The sequence below is a fragment of the Eurypyga helias genome, unplaced genomic scaffold, assembly GCF_000690775.1.
Source record: "Eurypyga helias isolate BGI_N326 unplaced genomic scaffold, ASM69077v1 scaffold20271, whole genome shotgun sequence".
Classification (NCBI taxonomy): Eukaryota; Metazoa; Chordata; class Aves; order Eurypygiformes; family Eurypygidae; genus Eurypyga; species Eurypyga helias.
Window position 1 is genome coordinate 42827 of NW_010231769.1, and position 21725 is coordinate 64551.

Consider the following 21725-nt stretch of genomic DNA (forward strand, 5'->3'; position numbering starts at 1 on the left):
CAGAGTTAGAAGCTACAGAAAGTTAGGGGGGAAAACAGAAATATTTACACTGCCCCCAGGCAACAGGTACACAAGCCATTCCTGTCAGAGCCTGTACTGCTTTAATGAGGACTGGTGAGGCATCCAGCAGTAGCATTACACAAAGCACCAATTATGCAGCTGTTTCTCATCCAATTGATCAATATGTAAAAAAGTTTTATGATAACTCTTCTTGCATACCTACCTAAAGCCCTGGATCTGGACCTACTCAAAAGGTAGAACAAGATATCAAACTTTCACTTTAGAAATCAAGCCCTTATGATAAAAAAAAAAATCATTTTATATTTGCATGAAATATACTTATTTTTCTTAACCCAACTGACACACAAGACAATTTGGCTGAATTCTGTCAGACTTATACTGCATAGCAGAAGAAAACATTTTTAAGAATAGCAGCCTATGACTATCAACTGGACATAGGCAGTAATTGTTTTAAAGCGGTTAAATGTCAGTCATCACTCCCAACTACAGCCTACACTTTCTACTCAGCATCTCCTGCACCCTGAACGGCAAACCTCACTCAAAAAAACCAAACCAACACTCCCCAAATTTCCCATGGTGATTCCTGCCTTTGGTGTAGCTCTTGCAGATACACTGTGTAGCCTGTAAGCCCTTCACTGTTAGGATATTCTCTGGCAGTGGGAAGCAGCAGTCCTTCTCGCTTTCCCCCTAACCAACACTGTGGCTGTATGCGGCAGATCATATATACTGGATGCTACAGCAGTTTGGTCAACGGTTCAATTTATTCCAAGTGAAAGGTAGTAAGGGAGTTGCACAGAAGCTTATCTAGGCAAATCAACCAATCTTGTACACATGGTAACAGTGACCAGTACAGAAGTTCTGCCATCTGTGCTGTAGCATGGTATTGCTGAAAAGATTTTAGAACAAATGATTACTTTTCTCTTCCTACTTCTACAGATGAAGCACACTACCCTCAACCGAAATAATCACCAGAGAAACTGGATAAACTGTGGGAACACTGCTCTAAAAAGAATAGCTAATCAAAACCCCGGTCAACATACAGAAATCTCCTATAAAAAGATACAGCCTCCAAATTCTTTGCAATTTCCATTTCTTCAGTTAATATCCCAGAACTTTCATCACAGGATGAAAGCAACTTCATGTAATGCCAGCGTTGGAGGCCTCACCAACTCCCAGTGAAGTTGAACAGCCAACATATAGGTAGTTATAGCAGCAACACAGGCTTGAACTGGAATGGATTGTGTGGCCATTCCCTGGGAGCATAAGCATTTCCAATTTATTCCTCCACATCTCCTTTTTTGTGATTTCTAACTCTCTGAAGCATTCAATTTCATTTCCATCCAAAAACTATGGCTATTTCTGTTCTCTCTACTTGCATCTAGTCACTCAGCATCAGTAGTTTTTCTCTTCCTTCATTCAGTAACTGAGAGGTACTGAATTCAAATCCAAAGAAAACTCTTACCTATCCTTTTTTAACATTATGATGAACTAAACCTTAAAAATATGAGTTAAAAGGTACACATCAGTGTAATCTACTAAAGCTCTTCTGTCCATCCCGCCCCACAAAAGGAAAACTAAGGATACTAACTGGACAGTTTCGCAGGTCTCCCATAGTGCTGGCATTCTGTAGTAGCTCTCCAAACATATCTGGAGTGGGTTTCTCTCTTCTCTCCAGCATACAAATAGCTTGATTGCTTCAGTATAGAGAAAGCATGGAAAACAAAAGTTTAATAATACAATAAAAACATAAACCCACATTAAGTATACGTTTCACTTAACTTTTCATAAAAGTTAAGAACCTTAAAATACACAATACTAATATTGTTGTACAGAAAAATCATGTAATTAAAGAGTGAATTACTACATATTCCATGATAATGCTGCACAAAGACAACAAAACAGTTGCTGGTTTGGCTTCAAATGTGCATCTTAAAAGCAACCTCAACCATTTTGATAAATACTTGATTTCAAAATGAAATACTTGCTGCAAAGTGCTTCCTTTCAGTAATCACAACCCTAGTAAAGTAGCACAGTGAAGCACATCCTTAATAATAAAACTATAGACAAAATAATAGCACAGTACCCAACTGATTTTCAAGTTGAAAGAAAGATGCCGATGAGTACACAAGAATACTAGTGCACGTTCAACGTTCAAGCTCCCCACACACTGGTAGAGTACAAGCTTTTAAGAGAGATCTGCATGAGAATAGCAGCTGGCAGTTTTCAAGACACTTTACTGGGGCTCTGTAACTAAATCTCTCACATGCAGAACAAGAAACAAAGAGAAGTTTTCATCCTAATCAAACTTTTAAGACAGAAGTGAGTAACAGCTATAAGCAGCTTTTAACTGAGTAGCCACCTACCAAAAGAAGACTTCTCTGACATTCATTCAAATGAACTACTAGAAAGCTACAGCTATTGCTCCTTGCATCATCTTATTTAGTGAAAGGTCATGGTGACCACAGGCATTCCCCAATAACCAGAAAAAGCAAGAGCTATATATCCATCCAAGAAAGAGGATCTGAAGAACTACAGGCTGGTCAGTCTTGCTCTAGGTACCTGGGGCAGTGACAGAGCAAATCCCGTTGGAAATCATCTCCAGGTGTAGGAAGGACAAGGTGTGTCACAGCAGCCAGCATGGATTTATCAAGGGCAAACTATGCGTGATATACTTGATTATCTCCTATCTTAAAATGAGGAAGCAAGAGCAGCTAATATCATTTGGCCTCTACTAAGGTTTCCAAGTCATCTACAGCGTTCTTGTGGGCAGAGTGGGAAGTGTGGACTGCATGGGTGAAATGCAATGTGGACAAAAAACTATCTGGACCTTCAGGCTCAGAGTACCAAAACATAACCAGCAGTTAGTTAAGAGTTGTGCTCCTCCAGGATTAATATTGGGGATGATGCTATTTAACATTTTCATTAGCAACCTGGATGATGAATCAGAATACACACATTTACAGATGACACCAAACTGAATGGAGCAGTTAATATGCAGAAAGGGAGTGCTGCCATCTAGAAAAATATTGACAGGTTGGAAGAATGAGCTGACAGGGACATCATGAAGTTCAGTAACAGAAAAAAATCTTGCACCTTGTCCAGAGCACTCTCAGTGCAGCAGTACAGGCTGGGCACAGCTGAGAAGCAAGACTGAAGGAAGCTGGCAGACAAGCTAAACATAAGCCAGACTCTTTGCAGAGGCCAACAGAGAAAGGACAAGAGGCAAAAAGATACTGAAAGGAAAATTTTGACTGGATATAAGGAAAAAGAATTTCACACTGAGTCATTAAGCACTGGAACAGGCACCCAGAGAAGTCATGGAATTTGTGCCCTTGAACGCTTTTAAGACTCAGCTACACAAACCCCCAAGCAGCCTGATCTAGCTTTGCAGTTAGCCCTGCTTTGAGCAGAAGGATGAAGTAGATGCCCAAAAGTCATTTGCAGTAGAAACTTTTTCATTTTTTTTATCTTGCTTCTTAACTCACCCACTCACATATTAACGTCTCTCCAAATGTACATGAGACCTTGTCACTACAGTTGTCAGATTCAGAATCATAAACAAATAGACAGTCTGATCCATGCCTAAACTGATTTATGCTCCACTTAACCCTCATGTTCATAGTTATCAAAGCTTAGCATAGTTATCATAGTTATCAAAGCTCCACCAACTTTGAACCAACATTGTTCTGGACATTTAACCTTGTGAAGGTAAAGATCAAACTGCAATATCAGTATATTTAAAAAAAAAAAAAAAAAAAAGAAGTAGAGAGAGAGAGAAGTTCTTTTCCCTGTAAAAATCCCAACTCACCAGAGTGAGGTTGTGGAAATATAATGTACCATCTGGATGAAAGGTAATGGGTCAGAGGTGGCACCACAGCTGGTACATACACACTAAAGAGAAAGAAAACACAATACATAGACAAGATTAAACAAGTATTTCCACAGCAACACTTGTGCTTGTGTTTTTTTTAACATGGCAATTCGTGTCTTAGAATGAAAATTTGAAACTTAAGAACTGGTGATTTGTATAAAGCATCATTACCTCACCTGTTCAAACAAGGTCATCGCAAACTTCTGATGGGAAACACAATGTGGTGCAGTGCAAATATCCTCCTTTGTCTCATCTGCAATGTGGAAGTGAATTCGCATTAACAGGTTTTCCTAGCCAGAGAGAAGAAAAGGCAAAAAAAGCATTAGATGATTTCAAATGCAGACAGAAGTTAAAATATAAATCACAAAAGCATGTCAGACGCCATAATGAGTGTGATGTACAGAGACAGAAGGCTCCTGCAAATTTTTGATAGTTTCTTAGAAAACAAAGATGATGGCATTTCTTTGATATAAAAGAAAGTGCGTCCGACTTCTGATTTGAAATGCTATGTCAGGTAACCATTTATTTTATTTACTAGCAGAGCTGAAGATCGTCACTGATTATTCTGTCCAATTCTCAAACATCAATGGATTTGACCAAACGTCACAGGCAGAGCAGCTCTGCAGTTTGAAAACGACTGGGCTGCCATTAGCTTCTCATCAACACAAAACAATTTCTATATTCCACAAGGGCTTTGAAAAATGGCAAATCTACATTCTATCAAAAAGGGTGAGAACTAATAAATAAAGAGGCAGATTAAATACCACATGCAGCAAAAGTACTGAGCATTTTCCAGATATTTCAGACAACTCAATCTATTTTCAAGTTCCCATTCTTGGCCTAAAACCTCCTCTCATTCCACTGTTGCCAACATTAATCTGGGTGTTCCAGAAGTCTACTCACAACTCTTCCAGCAGCACACTTTTCACTATCACTCTGAGCTGCCTGGATCATTTATAGGCCTGCAATAAGCAGGTCATGATTAATTATCATGCAAAAAAGCTCTGACCCCGTACAATCTCCCTTAAACTTTAGAATCTAAGCTCTTTTGCCATTTAAATGAAATCTCCACCTTTAGGGCTGAAAAGGTTAACTAACTGTAAAGCTATGGAATTATCTCTTTACTAAAGCTTAACCTCAAAAAGGAACTTGTACGCATTATAAATGTCCTTGTGCCAGTACGGTTAACCTAACAAACCTGCTTGTGGGGACTCCCACAGCAATATCAGATGAGGTATTTAGATTAGCTTCCTCGAGGAGGAAACTAAATCAAAAGTTTCCATGTTCTACTACTACAGAACTCTGTTCAAGTGCTGGACTGCATAAAATTATTTGATGTAACTGTGCTCCCAGGGGCTCCCGTGTAGGCTGACGTAAGTTATTTCACTTTGAGGCTTTATTGGTATGATCTACTTCCATTTTAGCAAGCCCATTAAACTATATTATTTTGCTATATTAGTATCCTATAAACACAGGATACCTGAGGTTATCACAAGCATATTATCAGTCCACTTGGTTTAAGAGGAACTACAACAGCTACATGCATTTATCTTATTTCTATGATGTCTTACAGTGCAAGTGTCAAATTACGTACGTATAGGAAATGAAAGATTTAACATATAGAAAGGACTCCACTCTGATAGGTGCTTTACCTGAGAGAAGTTCTACCTTGCAGTAGCAAATCTAGTATGCTTGTACTTTGGTTAAGAATTCACATCTTTGTTAACAGCCAAGTAGGACACAAACACACTTGGGCCACCCTATGCACATCATCATTTCCATAAAGAGGAGCAGCCAACAGGTCAGTAAGACAAAAATATCTCCTAATTAAGTTAAAGAAATTTAACAGACTCAAAACGGAAAAGGAGGAAATGTGGGTAAGAATAAGATCTTAACATAATGGATGCCAAGAAGGAGTTTGAGTATAAAAAGAAAGAAGTTGGATAAGCCTGGGGATGTGAGGTTTGTGTAAAAGCCATCTCCCAGCCACACTGGTGAGATAACCAGTCAAAGAAAACCACCAGATGGTTTACAAATACAGCAAGAAAAATATTTGGATATGACCCATTTTACTGTTGCTTACATCAATTTACTAACAAACAGCTGCATTGGGTTGTGTTTGGTTTATTTATTTATTTTTACTTGGCCTTAGGTAGAATTTGTAAAAACTTATTTCAGAATAACCGGCAAACAAAATTTCTTTAAAACTAAAACCCTGGATCACTCTTGCAGTGCAAATTTTTTTTTTTTTTTTTTTACAATTCCTATCCAAGACACACTTGAGACTGCAAGCAGCACACACACAAAAGTAACTGTAAAAATAGGCAACACTGATGTTTCCATTTCAAAATCATTAGTGATGAATCCCAAATCAAATCCTGGTTCCCCACTGGATCAATTCAAGCTTAGGGATCTCTCTGTGGACTTTTCCAGGCCACACATGCAAGGTCTGTTGGAATTTGTGGAAGGGAAGAATGGAGGCAGGGGAGATTATGTAGTAGAGGACTGCATCTATGCCTGTCAAACCATCTTTCAGCTATACTCACAAAACATTCAGCAGCATCATCCATGATACCCAGCTGGAAGCGTTGCTCATCCTGAAAGGTCTTTGCAAGTGCAGTGCGCAGGGCATCAGAAGGCAGTACCTTCTCACTGCTACACTGAAACTGGTTGAAGATACCCTGGTAGGACAACAGAAAGATAAAGTTACTGTATTTTCAAAACATGACTCAAGTTACCTGAAAACAAACAGCAAACCTTTTAACTCACATTGATCAAGTAACACACAGACATTTGTATTGCACAGGGACAACAAAAGAAAATCCTACAAGTTCTGCCCTTGAAATCACATGCACCTTAGTGTATTCCTTCCTTTCACATATCCAAGGGAGGGTGGGACGCTTAGGGGTAAATTTCCCCCAGTGTCAATCCCCCCTGGATCTTCCTCCAAATCTGATCCCTGAAACTAATACAATGGACACCAGAACTTGCTCACTTTTTGTTCCTACTTCTCCATCTCCAGTTTGCTTTTTCACTGCCACCTCAGTAGCTTTCTTCTTACACGTTTGTTCCTTCCTTTCACGCAACTCTTTCCAAATGTCCAGCCCTTAGACAACCACTACCTGCTGCTTGCACTCTTTAAAGAATTTACCTTCCAGTAAGCCCGAGAAGCGTGTAACCAAATGATTTTGGGGTCAGCATGCCGGCGGGAAAGGGCACAACACAAATAGCCATTCACAAATGTCCAGCTGTTCACTTGTTGCCATAAACCTGCATTTTCATAACTAACTCACAGGTCATCTGGATAATCATTTGCAAGAACAGGTACTTCTATAAAGACACATCATCATCTAAAGTGTGGGTTGTATGCATAGAAGTTCAGTACATATTCCCAATGGATTAAAAACACAGTTTTATCCTCTGCATATGTGCATGCGTGTGTGTGTGTATGAGAGCCAAAAAGATCTGAACCTTTAGTTATTGAACCTTCATTGTCCCCTCCTACAAAAACGGGAACATAATTCTGTATGCAGGATCCTCAGTTTAACTAAAAAACCTTCTAGCCCTTATTTTCATACAAGACCATTCTGTCAGTATCACCACTCTGATCTACTTTTACCTCATTTCATATGACAATCAACCGTCTTTATCAGTGTCAATCTCAAAATTCTGCTTGGCCTCTCCTCTAACACTTGACTCACAATTTCCCTAAAGACTGCAGAAAAGCTCCATTCTTACTACAAGAAAAAAAAAAGGGTGATCCTCTGTTGTGCATCACTTTGCTTTTCTGCCTCCTACACTTAGTCAAACAAGGAGAAAACTGGCTCAAACTGGTTTGGCTATTTGGTTTTCTTCCAAATCTACACTGAGCATCTGTAGAGATGTTCATTCACGTATCACTTCCACCCTTAATCACAGAAAGCTTCTCCCCAGCACACTTAGCATCTGTATTAACTGTAAATAAATAATCTGAATCTTTTTCTCCTTCAACTACTCTTATTTGTTTCTTATCAAGAAATGAGCAGGTAAACTGGGAGAAGGTTTGCTAAACTGTCTGATCTCAGCTACTTTGAGGAAGCAGAAAGAGAGCCCGACACAGCTGTCACCGTCCAGCTAGCAAACCAACCTTCGTGCCCTGCCATTTCTGGCTGTATGAACAGTACAAGGTATAGTGTTGACATTCTCTACCATAGATGTAAAATGCCCATCTCTCTTTACAGCTATTTTTATTCCAGTAGTCTTTCTAGTGCTCATTCATGGCTGAGGGCCCACTGTGCTGAAGCCCATAGCTCCCCTAATATTGCCTTTACTAGAGTATCAAATAATGATGAGGAAAGTGGTAATAAAGAGAAGGCTGTGAGGCAGTTGTCTCACACTAGATGAATTACAGCTGATACTTCTCCTCAGTTACCTTCTATACATACATATATAAAAATGGGAAGAATGACAAAGCCCCTGTATTTAACACCCTTGATTCCCATTTCTGTCACTGATAACAGAGCAAGCTTCATGTTTCATGCGTAAATTTTTTTATTTCAGTGAACCTCAAAAAAAAAAAAAAAGGCAGTGAAACATAATTCAATTCTGCTTCAGCACTTCACATTAAATAATTTAAGAGCACTTGAAAATATTCATGACTGTGCTTTAGAAATGTGTTTATTCTGGTTAGCAATCTCACTTCATAGATCTGAGACACAGAACTGAGATACTCGCCAAGTGACTGGCACACAGCCTCACTGCAGGGAACTGATGGACAGGACCCGGTTTGCTTCCATGAGAGCTCTAAAATGGCTCTGCCCTCTTGGGTAGGTGGGGGGAGGAGAAAATCAATGCAGGCTCCAAAATAGGTAAAAGGAAAAGCAAACAAGCAAACTGAAACTCTTACTTTAAATTTGCATCCTTAAAGAATATATACTCTGCTTTTGCCCATAACATACCTAGTAGTCAACACAGATCTAGTAAGAAAAAGTGATCCTGATGATAAACAACTATTTTCACAAGATCCTGCATGTTAGGGTTTTTTTGCATCACAAAATAATTACAGTCTTCAAAGTTAAAACTAAGAAACTTTCCTTAAGTATAAAGAGCAGAAAACTGGTATCTGTTACGACAACCACAGAAGTAATTCAGTAACAAAGAAATCCGTGAAGAATTCCAGTATGTAAAATCAGGAAGTAAAAGTTCCCACTATTATACAGAAGAATGCCTCCTAAAATTTGTAATGAAGTAGCACGCAACAGTATAGTCTTATTTAGATTGCAAGACAGAAAAAAAGAAAAAAGTCTCAAAACCAGTGAGTAATTGTGCATTTTAATCTAATAAAGATCAAATCTTACCATGTCACTGCACAGTGCAGTTTAGAGCACACTGGAACACAGTGTGTTTGCGAGATCCCAAAAGAACTTCAAATGGAGTCAAAACCACTTTGGACACAGGGAGGTTGGTTTTCATTTGGTTTTGGTCAAGGTTTTTTGGGGTGGTCAATGTTTTGGGGATGGGTTTTGGGTTTGGTTTTCTTTTGGGGAGGTGGTGGTGGGGGAGGGTGGCAGGGTGTTTCCCCTTTTCCTTATTTTTCAAGACAGGTTCTTTGCTCGCCTTCAGAACAGGTTGTTCTTGTCTCTCAGGCTTAGATGGCATTTCCTGCAGTTTCATCACTTTAAATCAGATCTCTGTCCTTAATTTCAGCTCTTGCCCTTGAGTGATAACTGTTAATCACCAACACATTTATTCCATACACAGGTCAAAGCCATCTGGGCACAGACCAGGAAAGCACTGCTGACACTGCCCAAGGAGTTCTCATGACACCTTTTCACCAAGTGCTTCTGGAACATAATGAGAACTTTATATATGACACACTCAAACTCTGTCCTCTTTCAAAAACTTCAACTGAATTTGAAGATAATGAAAATCCCATTAGTGTGAAAACCCCATTACTATATGGGGATCACCACACTAATGATCTCTCTCAGTGGCTACATTCCAACACAAGTGAGTGTATCCCTAACAACTGCAACAATATGGAAAGAGAGTGCTAAAAGCTTCATAAACAAGGGAAGTCTCTCCTGTTTTACCAGTTTTCACTAACCAAAATCAAGGATTAAAAAGATAGCTTAACAAAATCTGAACAATTATGAATATTGTGTTAACAACCGTACTTTGATTTCTACACTGATGACCTATTCTTGGCATGTTGGTAGGTCTACAAGCCAAGACAAAGAACAGCATGAGCAAGGGATTTTTCAGATAGCAAGTATGTCTTCTGGTTACACTGCATTCCTGTGGTCTATATAGAAAAGAAGCCCATCTCCCTCCATATGCCCTTCCCTACAGATCTTCAAAGATTCAGAAAGGGTAGCAGAGACGTCAGAATTAAGAAGCACAAACTTTCTTTAAGAGGAGTAAGTTGCCAATGTCCATCTAGTCCTTCCCAAGTACTAATACAAGACCAACTACGATTACATAGTTGATCTTTCACGAGCTTGCTCTCAGAGACATGAAAATCTGGAAATGCCTTAATCATCCCACGCAACCTTTTTCAGAGCCTCACTCGGCTTATTACTACTCAGAAGCCTTTTTTCTAGTTTCCTAACTGGAAGTTTCATGTTCTTCCTGCTACAGGTCTGGGCTTCTGACTTGCATCAGAACAAGGGCTTGCAGAGTCAGCAGTCTCCCAAAATAATCTCCAGTCTGGGAAGCATGGGGAATCAACATAAACCTTCTAAAGCTTCAAAGGAAAACAACCTAAGGTTTGAGAGAAGGAACCTTCATCATACAAGTCTTGAAGTTAAAACCTGATTTCTATTTCAGAATGCTAAACTTCCATGCACGATCATAAACAGAGTTGTTGTTCATTTGGTTAGAGAATAAAGAAAGTAATTATTCTTTGAGGTAATTCATGAGAGTTAGAGTTCTTTTAATTTTTACAGATTTAGAAAATTGAAATATCTGTGAATCCCTCACAGTTTACAAGATTTGCTCCAAATTATCTCTAACAGTGTCTGGAATCCATTTTCTCCCTAGGAAAGAAGTACTCAATTTATTTGGGGTAAGTTGACATCTGCAATGTGTATCTAACCATACTGATGAAACAAACCCCAGACTTGATATACATGCACATATGACTTCTTAATCAAGCATGCAGAAGCAGGCTGGCATTAAGAAGAAATTGATGGCTGAAGACAACAGCTACTGAAATCAGATCAGTGTCCACGCACTGGAAATTTGAGTTCTCTCCTTGGCAGCTTTCTGAGAACTAATTATTCTCTTCCAGCATTGTGCAGAAGTTCCTCCTGGATGGGGATATCACTGCAGCTCTAGCGCTGTAGTATTTCTTTCAAAGAACAACATGTTTCCTTGAGATGCTTTATTATTCCCTACATTAGCTTTTGCTAAAAGGCAGAAACAGTTACAAATATTAACACAGTCAATCCTCATCCTTCTCTCGCTGCTCAACATGTCAATATCGTGACAGTATTTTTTATCTTAAAAAACACCCACAAACAACCCCCTCCACACAAACAAACCAACCAACCCAAACAAACTTTCTCTCCATTTCAATAGCATGCCCTTCTTACTCCATACAATTCATTGGACTTTTGTCTACAGTACCTAATCTCTCATCCACAGCATAATGCTCTTCTGATGCAGCATCTTACCGATTACAACATGTTTTAATAAAAATTCTGGCTGCTGAAATCACTTTTCTCCCATCCAACCACATCAGCCTCCGCCCACAGTATTTCCACTAGCTCACATTTCTTCCTTGCATTTCCTCATGTTACATTTGCCTTCAAGAGTGCAAATAATTCTACCTCTACTTTGTTTTGTGCTTTTGGACCTCTTTCCAAACCTCCAAATCTGATAACAACCTAGATTTTCACTATTCTTTTCTTTTACAGTCTCCCATTTTCACTCGCACTGTGCCCCAAACATTAACATAAGGTCCCTGGTATGGACTGCAAAGTCAGGCACCCCTGGCTACTACCAAAATCAAATAAAAATATACTTTGTGAGTTTTGTTTAGGAGGGTGTCAGGAAAAGAAACCCACATCAAAGAGTTTCCACAACAATTAGGTGGCAATTTATTAACTGCTTGATCAAGATTACAAAAGGGAGTCATTATTTGGAAGCTTCAATTGCCAGTTTATTAACTCAGGAAACTGTGCTTGTTGCTGGTTTGTCAGGCAGTGCCAGCTGGGAAAAAAACCACACACCACGTTTAAACAATAAAAGTAATTATTTTTCTATATTTTTACTACTGTTTTACCCTGAAATACTATCTTAATTTGAAGAAAAAACACAAAACAAGAGGATGAAACCTTTGCAACCAACCCACTACTATCTCATAACAAACCACTCATTTGAAATCAAGTGGCTAATCAGAACCACAAAGTATAGCCATTCCACTTCTTTAAAGCACTCCAATAACCTATTGTTCTCAGTTTTCACCTTAGAAAAAAACGTTTTACACAAAAAGTCACATTCTTCCTGCTTTTGTTGCACATGACCAAATTACAGAAAAGACCAGCCCTACTGGAATTTATCAATCAATAGAGCATTCTTCTTTGCAAACTACAAAACACACTCTGTCCGATATCCTGGCACTATGGAGCTCCCAGTACAATCCCTGGAAGGAGAACAAACTCTCTGTGGCATGCTCAGTACAGTGGACGGATTTCCCCCTTCCTGCCCTTTTCCAGCTGTGATAAACAAACACCAAAGTAAAGTCATGCTCTCGAAAAAGGAAAATAAAACAGAACACAGTAGACTGCAACATTAATAATAAATAAAAAAGCTGTTCAAGTGTTATGGCAGGCAAACCACACAGCCGTAAGTACAGCCTGTGTGCTGAAAAAACCCACTTAAATAATGTGACATCTTAAGGAACAGTGTTTGGGATTCCACCACAGAGTCTGCAGATCTGCCTTGTCTTTTTCTATCTGTGGAAGCAACATTCCTTCAAAATAACCAATGAATGTACACCTGAAATGATTCCAAGGTTCATTCTGCAGCCATGTAACACAACCAGGTAGTACAGCCAGTTTTAAAATCACTTGAAGAACATGTGCAATGCATGTCTTCCATGCAGTAGAAAAAATGGGATTTGATATCAGGTATGACATCACTGTCCTGTGATCCCTCATTTTATAAATAAAGGTAATTTAAAGTTACAAATAATAGTTACAGAGCTAGCTGAGCATTTACAGCAAATACAGTGCATGGCATTAGAATCTCTAGAAACAGCTGCATCAAGCCAAGAAAATGTGGAAAATAAATACAACTTCTTTGGTGTTATTCAAAGGCTAAATTTAGCTTATTGAAAACTATCTTCCTCTAAAGTCAAAGGGAAGAAAACATCGCCTTCAGAGCACCAGTTCAAAACGGGGGAAGAGTCTGAATCCTCTCTGCACAATACCGGAGGTATTCAGCAAAGGGAACCTGGAGTCGAGGTGAGGATGCGATGTAGACTCTTCCCACCAAGTATCACCCCTTTCCCAGGCCAGGCTGGAATCTGAACATGCCAGCATGCTTTGGAGAAGAGTAAGCATGTCCTGCCTCCTTCTTGCTTGCTCTGGACAAGTATTTCGGGCAGATCCACCTGACAGCATGCAAGGCTAATTACCTCTCCCCAGACCCTAATGGGAGATTTTTCACATGGCATAGAGCTCCAAATTCTTGTGTTCCCACTGGATCCAGCCACATCTTCTCCCTCATCTTAGCAAAGCCTAAGGCAAGATTCAAGAGAAAGAGGATGTCAAAGACCTGGAGGCCAAGCTGGCATCACACTGGCAGGGCAACAGTTAAAGGCTCCCAGAGCAGCTAGGAGAGCTGGGGCAGGGGAAGAGATGGGCACCATGAGGGAAGGGATGACTCTGCTGCACTGGGACATAAAACACGCTCTTGGTGATGCTTGCAGTATTAGGTGCATATTAAGCACATTATCGCACTTGTCTTACCCAAGTTTACACATAGCACGTGCCAGACAGCCAGACTTTTACAGGAGGAAAAAAGAAAAAGAGTAGTTGGATAACAATGATCCAGAGGGCAGCAGAGAACAAGTAAATACCTTAAAGAGCCTTTTCCCCCGCCTCCATTGTCTGCTTAAGGAGTTTATGAAGATGAATATGATCACCTCCAAGTTTTGGGGCCATCCCTTTTGTATAGCTTTATCATTTAGTATCCCTACAGTTGCATGCAAGCCAGACAACCCATGCTTCTGGGTGTTTGGGTTTTTTCTGGAGGGTGAGGGGATATTTCCATTCCCAATTTCACTTAAGAGTTAGAGTGACATCCTTTAACATGCACCTTTATAATATTATTTGACTTGATAATAACATAAAAATGGGGGAAAATGTTCAAACATTTATGTACACACATCAGTATTTTACACAAGTTAATAAAGGTGGAAACTTATCATATCACATAGCAAAAAACGTAAAAAGATTGTGAGTTACTTTATGAAGTTAAGGGAACCAGGAGTAAAACAATCCCATAACTTCTAACAAACAAATTTCTACTACTCCCCCCCCCATATAGTTCTACAATAGATGTCTGTAAACTTTCTGAATGTTCTGCTTTAGGCTTGGGTAGAACACACTGAAATTTCCCATGAAGAACAGACTGCAGACAGAGAAAATACAAACAATTTGGTTTGGATTAAAGCCAGTTGGAATTAATTTATTTACTTTGTTAAGTATTGGTTACTGCCCACAGTCCAGTGGGCAGTACTTGTTCAGATAGTTCTTTACTTGTTTATGCATTTCTGCAGAGTTTTCCACTGTACATTGAGTTTTGTGAGCTGAAAGAATTCTGCACACAGACAGATATAAGTTTTCTATAATGTGCAAAGGTACTACAGAATTTGGTGCAACTTGGTGCTTTGCTGGAAAAGGGTTTGTAACACCTTCTGGCTAAGCATGGCAGTGTAAGAACTTCAGATGGGAAACAGAAAAATCCTTGCAGACATCTGGGAGCAAGAAGAGAGCGCAGCAATCTTTCTTTTTTCCCCAAAGGCTGCTTAATTTAAAAGATAAGCATATGGCTGCAGGCATACAATTTGTGAATCCTGCCATTCTACCTGTCACTTCCAAGTTTATAATAGCGCACTTCAGCAAGACATCAAAATCAAGGATCTTATCAACAAAATTAAGCACTCTTTGACCCAATGCCTGCTTTTAATATATCTATTCCAGAGATCCTATCATCTGTCCTATACCGCTGAGCAAGATGCAGCTTTGTCCAAAGTTAATCTTTCAATACCAGTTCCACAAAGGTTCATCCTCTCCTTTTTCCTACAGCATCACTTTTCCCCCTCTTCCTTTTTTTCAGTACTCTCATTCAGAAAGACTTTTAATATTATCTTTATACTAAAACCTCTCATTTCTGCCTCAGACTCCAGTCTGTCTTCATTCAAATGGCAGAACCTGTCTGACCTAGTTGGAACTAGATGATCTTTAAGGTCCCTTCCAACTCTAACCATTCTATGATTCTATGACCTCCTAGTATTCCCTTGCCTTATCTTGCTGTTAGATTAAACCCAAGAACAGCAAAATCATATATTCGTGATGGTTTCCTAAATCCTTTTCTTTGTATCCTCATCAGAGCTACCAAAGAATGCCAACAATCACTTAGCAATACTTGAGGGCATGACCCAAGAATCAGCTTCAAATTATTTATCCCACTGAACTTGAACTCAAACCTGATCATGCCTAAGTCTTGCCACTGCCCTCTAAGGCAGGCAGTATATTTAATACTATACCTTTTCTGTCCGGATTAGCTACATTTCTCACTTTGGATGTGCTATCTTGCTCCTAACCCACTGTTATATCCTCTTCTGATGATACTGCTGTAAATATCATCCTGTCTCATCATTTCAACAGATCTGTCTTGAGACAGATTTCCCTTCACAAGTAAATTACTTACCTTTCTTCATGCCTTTGTCTCCTCTTTGCTGTTCTTTTGCAAGGGAAAACCCTGCAACAACAGTCCAAAAACTCACTAGATAACTCATTTCAAGCCTGTCTCTACCAGAGCACCTGTAAAGTCAGGAGCAAGACAGCTATTATACTATAAATATTGCCTGTGAACTTCAACTGTTCTTAATTTAAACCTTGCACTCTCTATTTTGTCATATTTATAAAACATGCTGTCTGTCCTTTTCATTATTGCACACAGAATTCACGACAATAAATTTACCCCACAATGAATTAAATATATTTAGTCAGATTTTACAACCCATTTGATCACTTTACAACCCATTTGATCAAAGAAAATCTCAGTCCCAATTTCATAAAGAAAAATCAGTGCTCAGGAAGATTAAAGCTGGTATTTTCATTGTGTTTTCATCACGTCCATTTCTCCCACAAGGTTAGAAGGAGCCACGGGTTTGAAGTAGCAGAACTTCGAAAGGAGGGCAGAAAACAACAGAAATGCTAAAAATCAATGGGTAGAGACAGATTGCACGATTTAATCAAGTACATAACTGTACGGGGAATCAGAGCTAGCATCTAGCTCTTATTGTCCAGGCAGCATCTATGACAGCCAGTTACTGTACCTGCACCTACAACAGAATTGACGTTTTTTTAAAACAGAGACCACACAGTGCTAAGCCATTTAATGCAGACATCAGTATTGACAGTACAAAATACCTTTTAGTCTTACATAATCAACAATTTTGAACAGAAAGGATTAAAGCTAAAAAGCTAAATATATACTGATATTTGAAGTATCATTGAAGGAAAGGTAACTTCTGAAGAGCATACAAAGCATATACAGTATGATCTTTATAAACCAAATGATAAAATAGAAAAAGCAAAGCAAACTGGTGTTTTACTGCCTGAACTAAACTTTCAAACAATATGGAGGCTCACAATGATCCACTTTCCATTGATAAGAATCCTTGTATCCAAAACCTTGCCTATAGCATTTTCACAGTTTATTGGCTTAAACATATTTTTAAAACAGTACTATGTCTATCTTGGGCCACTATCTATCAGATTTACCTTTGGTCTCGCAAATTTCCAGATGCAAGTTTGATTGCACTTATTAATCAAATATCAGAAATATTTCCGTTCATTTTTATAAAGAAAGAATTTTTCGTTTATTTCCAAGTCTTACCTTAAGAGCACAGAAGATGCAAGAATCACCCATACATTTGTGCGTTGTGATTTGTCGGAAACTGCGGCGAAAAATGTCCAGGTGCCAAAGGACCTGAAACACAAAATGGGACACAACTCGTTTTATAAATATATAAAGTAAAATACTGCACAAAGCTAACACTGCAGATGGTATATAATCCCATAAGTACACCAATGTCAGTGAATGTCACTTTTAAAATGGGATGACTATTATCTAACTGCAAGTTGACATTTTCATCTTTCTTACTCAGCTGTAGATTTTGCATACATTAATTTACAGTAAGATATCCCTCTGAAATTCTTTGTATGTGCTTTTAGATTTAAAAAACACCATTCTTTGTCCCTGTGGCAGTGCCCTGACTGCTCCCACGTGCTGGCACCATGGCCAGCCATTGTGCAGCTGCAACACAAGGCTGGGCAAAGCTGCTAAGGATGCCCCACCAACAACTGGGACAGGAAATCATCCATCCTTCCACCTCCTAAGCAGCCTCCTTGTTCTGAGCAGAAAACCCAAACGCTGGAAAAATGAAGGGCCAACAGCACACACATTAACAAGTTCTTGCGAGTCAAAACGATAAATTACTAAAAGCCTTTCCCAACATTATTATCATTAGTAAGCGTATTTACATGCCATGATTACTGGCAGATTTCTAACCCTAACCTGTGTGGGCAGTGTTCTCTCAGGACTGGTACGGTGGCTAATACCAAGTACGTGACCAGGTATGGTCACAGCATATAAAAGCAACCAGACAAGTTTTATTCTTCAGTTTAACCACTAAATCGGTGCAAACTTGGGCAATTGTTTAATTGTTTATCTGTAAAACAACAAAAATACCAACCTCTGAGGTGTTTCACAGTCAGGTTTTTTATATATAAATGTGGTCAGTGCTGGCTATTTCAGCTGCAGCTAACAATAACTGGACTTTCTTGCAAGCCTGAGGGCCACTAGCCTTTCAGGAGGCAGAAGCTTGCACTGAAAGAAGCCCTGACCTAAATTGTATTCTGCTAGGTTCTGGACAGAGCAGCATGGCCCAGGCTGGCATGTGACTCTCTAAATGCTTCGTTAGCATAAACAGAGAGGCCAAACTTCTTATTTCTGACTAATCTGTCCGAGCAACTGGCTGGGAAAAATAAATCAGCACTTTGAAAAATACTGTACTGGTTTCCGTAAGTGTTTCCAGCTGGAACTAACTATAGCACACAGACATTACCTACAATTACAGTTAAAACCACATTTATTGAATATGCAATCTATAAAGTTTCCCAAAACTTAAGAATTGTGATGGTTATGTTTACACTCAAACCCTCCCTATATTTAAGGGCCTGGGAGGCAACATAAGCCTTGGAAATATCTGATTACACACAACATTCCTGAAGAACTACTGCAGACTTCACGAAAGTACAAAAACTAATACATTTAGGAATGAGTCCAATTTTTTGATGTAATTGCCTTTGGAGTTTATCTTGAATGTTTATAGAAATACTTACTATTAAGGAGCAACAAACATTCAAGAGCCTCACAGACTAAGAGGGAATGTTAAAAAATTAAGATAAAAACCCATAAGTACATATTTTATTAAATTATTACTTTTTTTTTTTTTTAATTCAGCTTTGACTGTAAATATTTTTGGTATCCTCTCTCTCTTGAGCTTTAGAACCAGAACAGTTTATGTAGAAGACTAGAGGCTAGGTTGCAGGCTTTCATCTTCATGCATGGCATCAGTTGATGTTAGGCTTTACTTAGTTCTGACCTGGGTTCAGTAACTCAGGATCAGGAGGCAGCCAGTGATTACACCTTACAACTTAACAGAAGCAACTAACACTGTACATAACCAGAAACTCCACTTTTCTTCTTATAAGTTCCCTTTGTACCCAGGTCCTGTATTTCATGGCATATTAAGGGTCACGTGTGTTTCCTATTTGTATTATTTGCATCATGGGGGTTGAAGCCTGAAGTTAATCAAAAACTTAATCATATCCATGGAAAAAAATCCACAACAGAACCACCCCAACAAAAACAGTGACAGCCTGTGCTACACAGACAAGTCATATGAAGGGAAGGAAACCGACGTGGAGAAAGGGTTTTAAAACCTGCAGGCACAAGGGCTGAATCTCAAAAAAAATCACACATTCAAAACACCTAAATGGTGACAATACCAGCATAGCAGCCATACCACTACACTGAATTCTGACACAGGAAAAGGTTTTTCTTCTAAATCAGGACGTGAAGATTCAGTGATCTAAACTAAGCTACAAATCATCAGTTAGAAAGAAAACTGGACTACATAAAAAGGATCTTGTATAGGTAATTATCAACCCTTGAACTTGACTGGTTCAACAAAAAAGTTAAATTTACTTTAAGGAATAGACATACTGCAAACTACTCAATATTCTATTATTTTAAAATAAATTTTCTACATATTTTTTCAGCTTTGCTTGACATATTACAAGTTTACGCGAACAAGAGATTCAAGTACACAAGTCATAATTATGTGAATGTTATTGATTTCATCAGGACAAGCTGAAAATTAAAAAAAGCTCTTCTAGAACTCAATCTGCATTTCTAAACATACCTTTAATCTATCCAGGCCCAGAAACAATTATGCTGTCAAGCCTGGCTATATCTGTTGCACAGCTGAGCCTAAGAAAATGCTGCAATAGAGAGAGGACAAAGGCAGAAACGTTTTTTATTATGTGCTCTTACCTGTAGCGCACTATTCAGGAAGCAACTGTTCTGTCCTGGTTCGTTGCTGAGACCTTTACTGGGTGCTATTGAGGTTGTATTTCGTGGAGTAAACATGCCCTGTACGTTCCCCCGACCCACAGAAAAGTAATTTCTTTTCCAAGACATCTTCCCGTTTTAGCTGTAGAATATGCAAGTTTAGGCTGGCAGAGTATTTGACTTGATCTGACCTTTCCTTTCTTCCACCAAAATTCAAAACTGGAACAAGATCCAATCTTCTTTAAATTATAGTTTAAACAGAATTTATCGTTTCACAGGACATAAGCAGTGTGCTTCTTTTAAATCCAGCCCAGGATGCTATTCTTCATTTGATGCTTACATATGCAAAAACCTCTTTTACGAGCAGCCACATACAAAGTTTGCAGAAGGAAGGAATCCATGGCCGTGCAAGTTCATCTGTTATGCTGCTTCTCCTGCTTCCAAACAGGCAGTGACTTCAGGGAACAAATGCCAAATTAAGGAGGTCCCAGAATCAAGAGGAGAAAAACAACAGCTACCTCCCACACCCCAAAAACCCCAGCGTCTCTAATCCCTTTATAATCCTCCTGCAGAAAATGGGAAAAATCCAATTAGTAAGGGAGCAGAGAAATCAAAACCAAAATAAAACCTTGGGAGCTCTCTTTCAGTTACGTCTATCTTGGGTGATGAAGGAGACATTATTTTCACAGGGGAAAAAGAAGCAACTTCAGGACGTGAGAGCGAAGAGCTTCAAAGCAGCAAAAGGTCTCTAACAGTTCTTCTAATTCTGCGAGCGATCCTTAAAAGTTTCTTCTCCTGATCCTCCTTTTGCAATTGGAATGCTCGGTCGTGCCAGAAAGCTTGAGAGAGAAAAATAATCAAAGGCTTGCGTTATTTAATTACTCTCTTGGTTTTGTGGTGTTCTGCCAAGACCAGTGTTGCCTCACCTCCCACAACACACTGAATCTTCCGAGACAAAGCAAAAAATATAAACCTTCCTCCACCCAGAAAATAAAATAACACAGAAAAGAACAGAGATTTCCAAGAAAACTATGTAACAGCAAGAGGTCTGCAGTATGTTTGGAAGCGTCAAAGAAGGAACCCAGATTAAAAAAAAATAAACCACAACATTCCTGTGAACTCCATGGCAGTTTTCATATGTAACCTTTAGAATCTTGAAGTGTTAAATTTCTTTAAGACACCTTAGTCATTCAAACAGTAGTAAGAGGATTTGTGGTTCTTTGAACAGAAGCTAGCACACTATCCACCCTTCAACTGGGATTTTGCACTGATCTTGGAAGGCCAAGAAGATAAAGGTGCAAGACTCTCCCTGACTCAGCATCCCAAAGCTCTCTCCAGAACAAGTTTCCAAAAACTTTCCTAATCAGGAACCATGTTATCTCTACAAAAAGTTACTTCATTTACATACACAGGATATACAATGTCTTCCAAATAACACTAATGTTTCTGAAGAAACCCAAGGAATCATTCGACAGAAACTGCTGTTCCCACTCCCAGTTCCTTTTTGCCTTCATTTCACAGGAAAAGAAAAAAAAAGAATTTGATCTAAGAAATTCCTAGAAACAGGAACTGCAAGACTCATGGCAAATTTTTTTTTTTTTTTTTTTTAAGTTCTTGCAAGTGTAGCCCACCTGTATTTACTTTACAGGCAACTGCATAGTATTTTCCAGGGACCTTATTGATAACATTTAGGATCATCCCATTTTTTGATACACAAAACAATTAAAAGTATCTATTATGGCTGGTATAAGCACGATGTTCCACATGTTCTGAAAGCAGCAATTGCAGCATGAAGTCACTACAAAATAGACACACAAAATAGATGTTTGTGCATCAGCAAAAATGAACAAAGAGAATAATTCCTTACAAAGATACCCTGGGTACCTGTGAAGGCACATTTTTCACCTTCCACGCAATTATAAATTCTTCATTTCCTGTCAAAACACAGAAAGAGCTTCCTCAACATCCGCGAATG

The 21725-nt window shown here is 38.9% G+C and overlaps 1 protein-coding gene across 1 annotated transcript in view; it reads right to left on the bottom strand.

Annotated features, from left to right (window-relative positions):
- The window catches only part of USP54 (ubiquitin specific peptidase 54), a 52635-nt gene extending 32621 nt beyond the window's left edge, over positions 1 to 20014 (bottom strand). Inside the window, exons 1-6 of the mRNA XM_010161213.1 lie at positions 19733 to 20014; positions 17009 to 17101; positions 6439 to 6573; positions 4069 to 4182; positions 3830 to 3912; positions 1610 to 1715 (exon numbers count right to left, since the gene is read on the bottom strand). Of these exons, the coding sequence (XP_010159515.1) occupies positions 1610 to 1715; positions 3830 to 3912; positions 4069 to 4182; positions 6439 to 6573; positions 17009 to 17101; positions 19733 to 19879 (678 nt within the window). The 5' untranslated portion in view covers positions 19880 to 20014. The remainder of the gene's footprint in view (positions 1 to 1609; positions 1716 to 3829; positions 3913 to 4068; positions 4183 to 6438; positions 6574 to 17008; positions 17102 to 19732) is intronic.
- Between the last annotated feature and the right edge of the window lie 1711 nt (positions 20015 to 21725).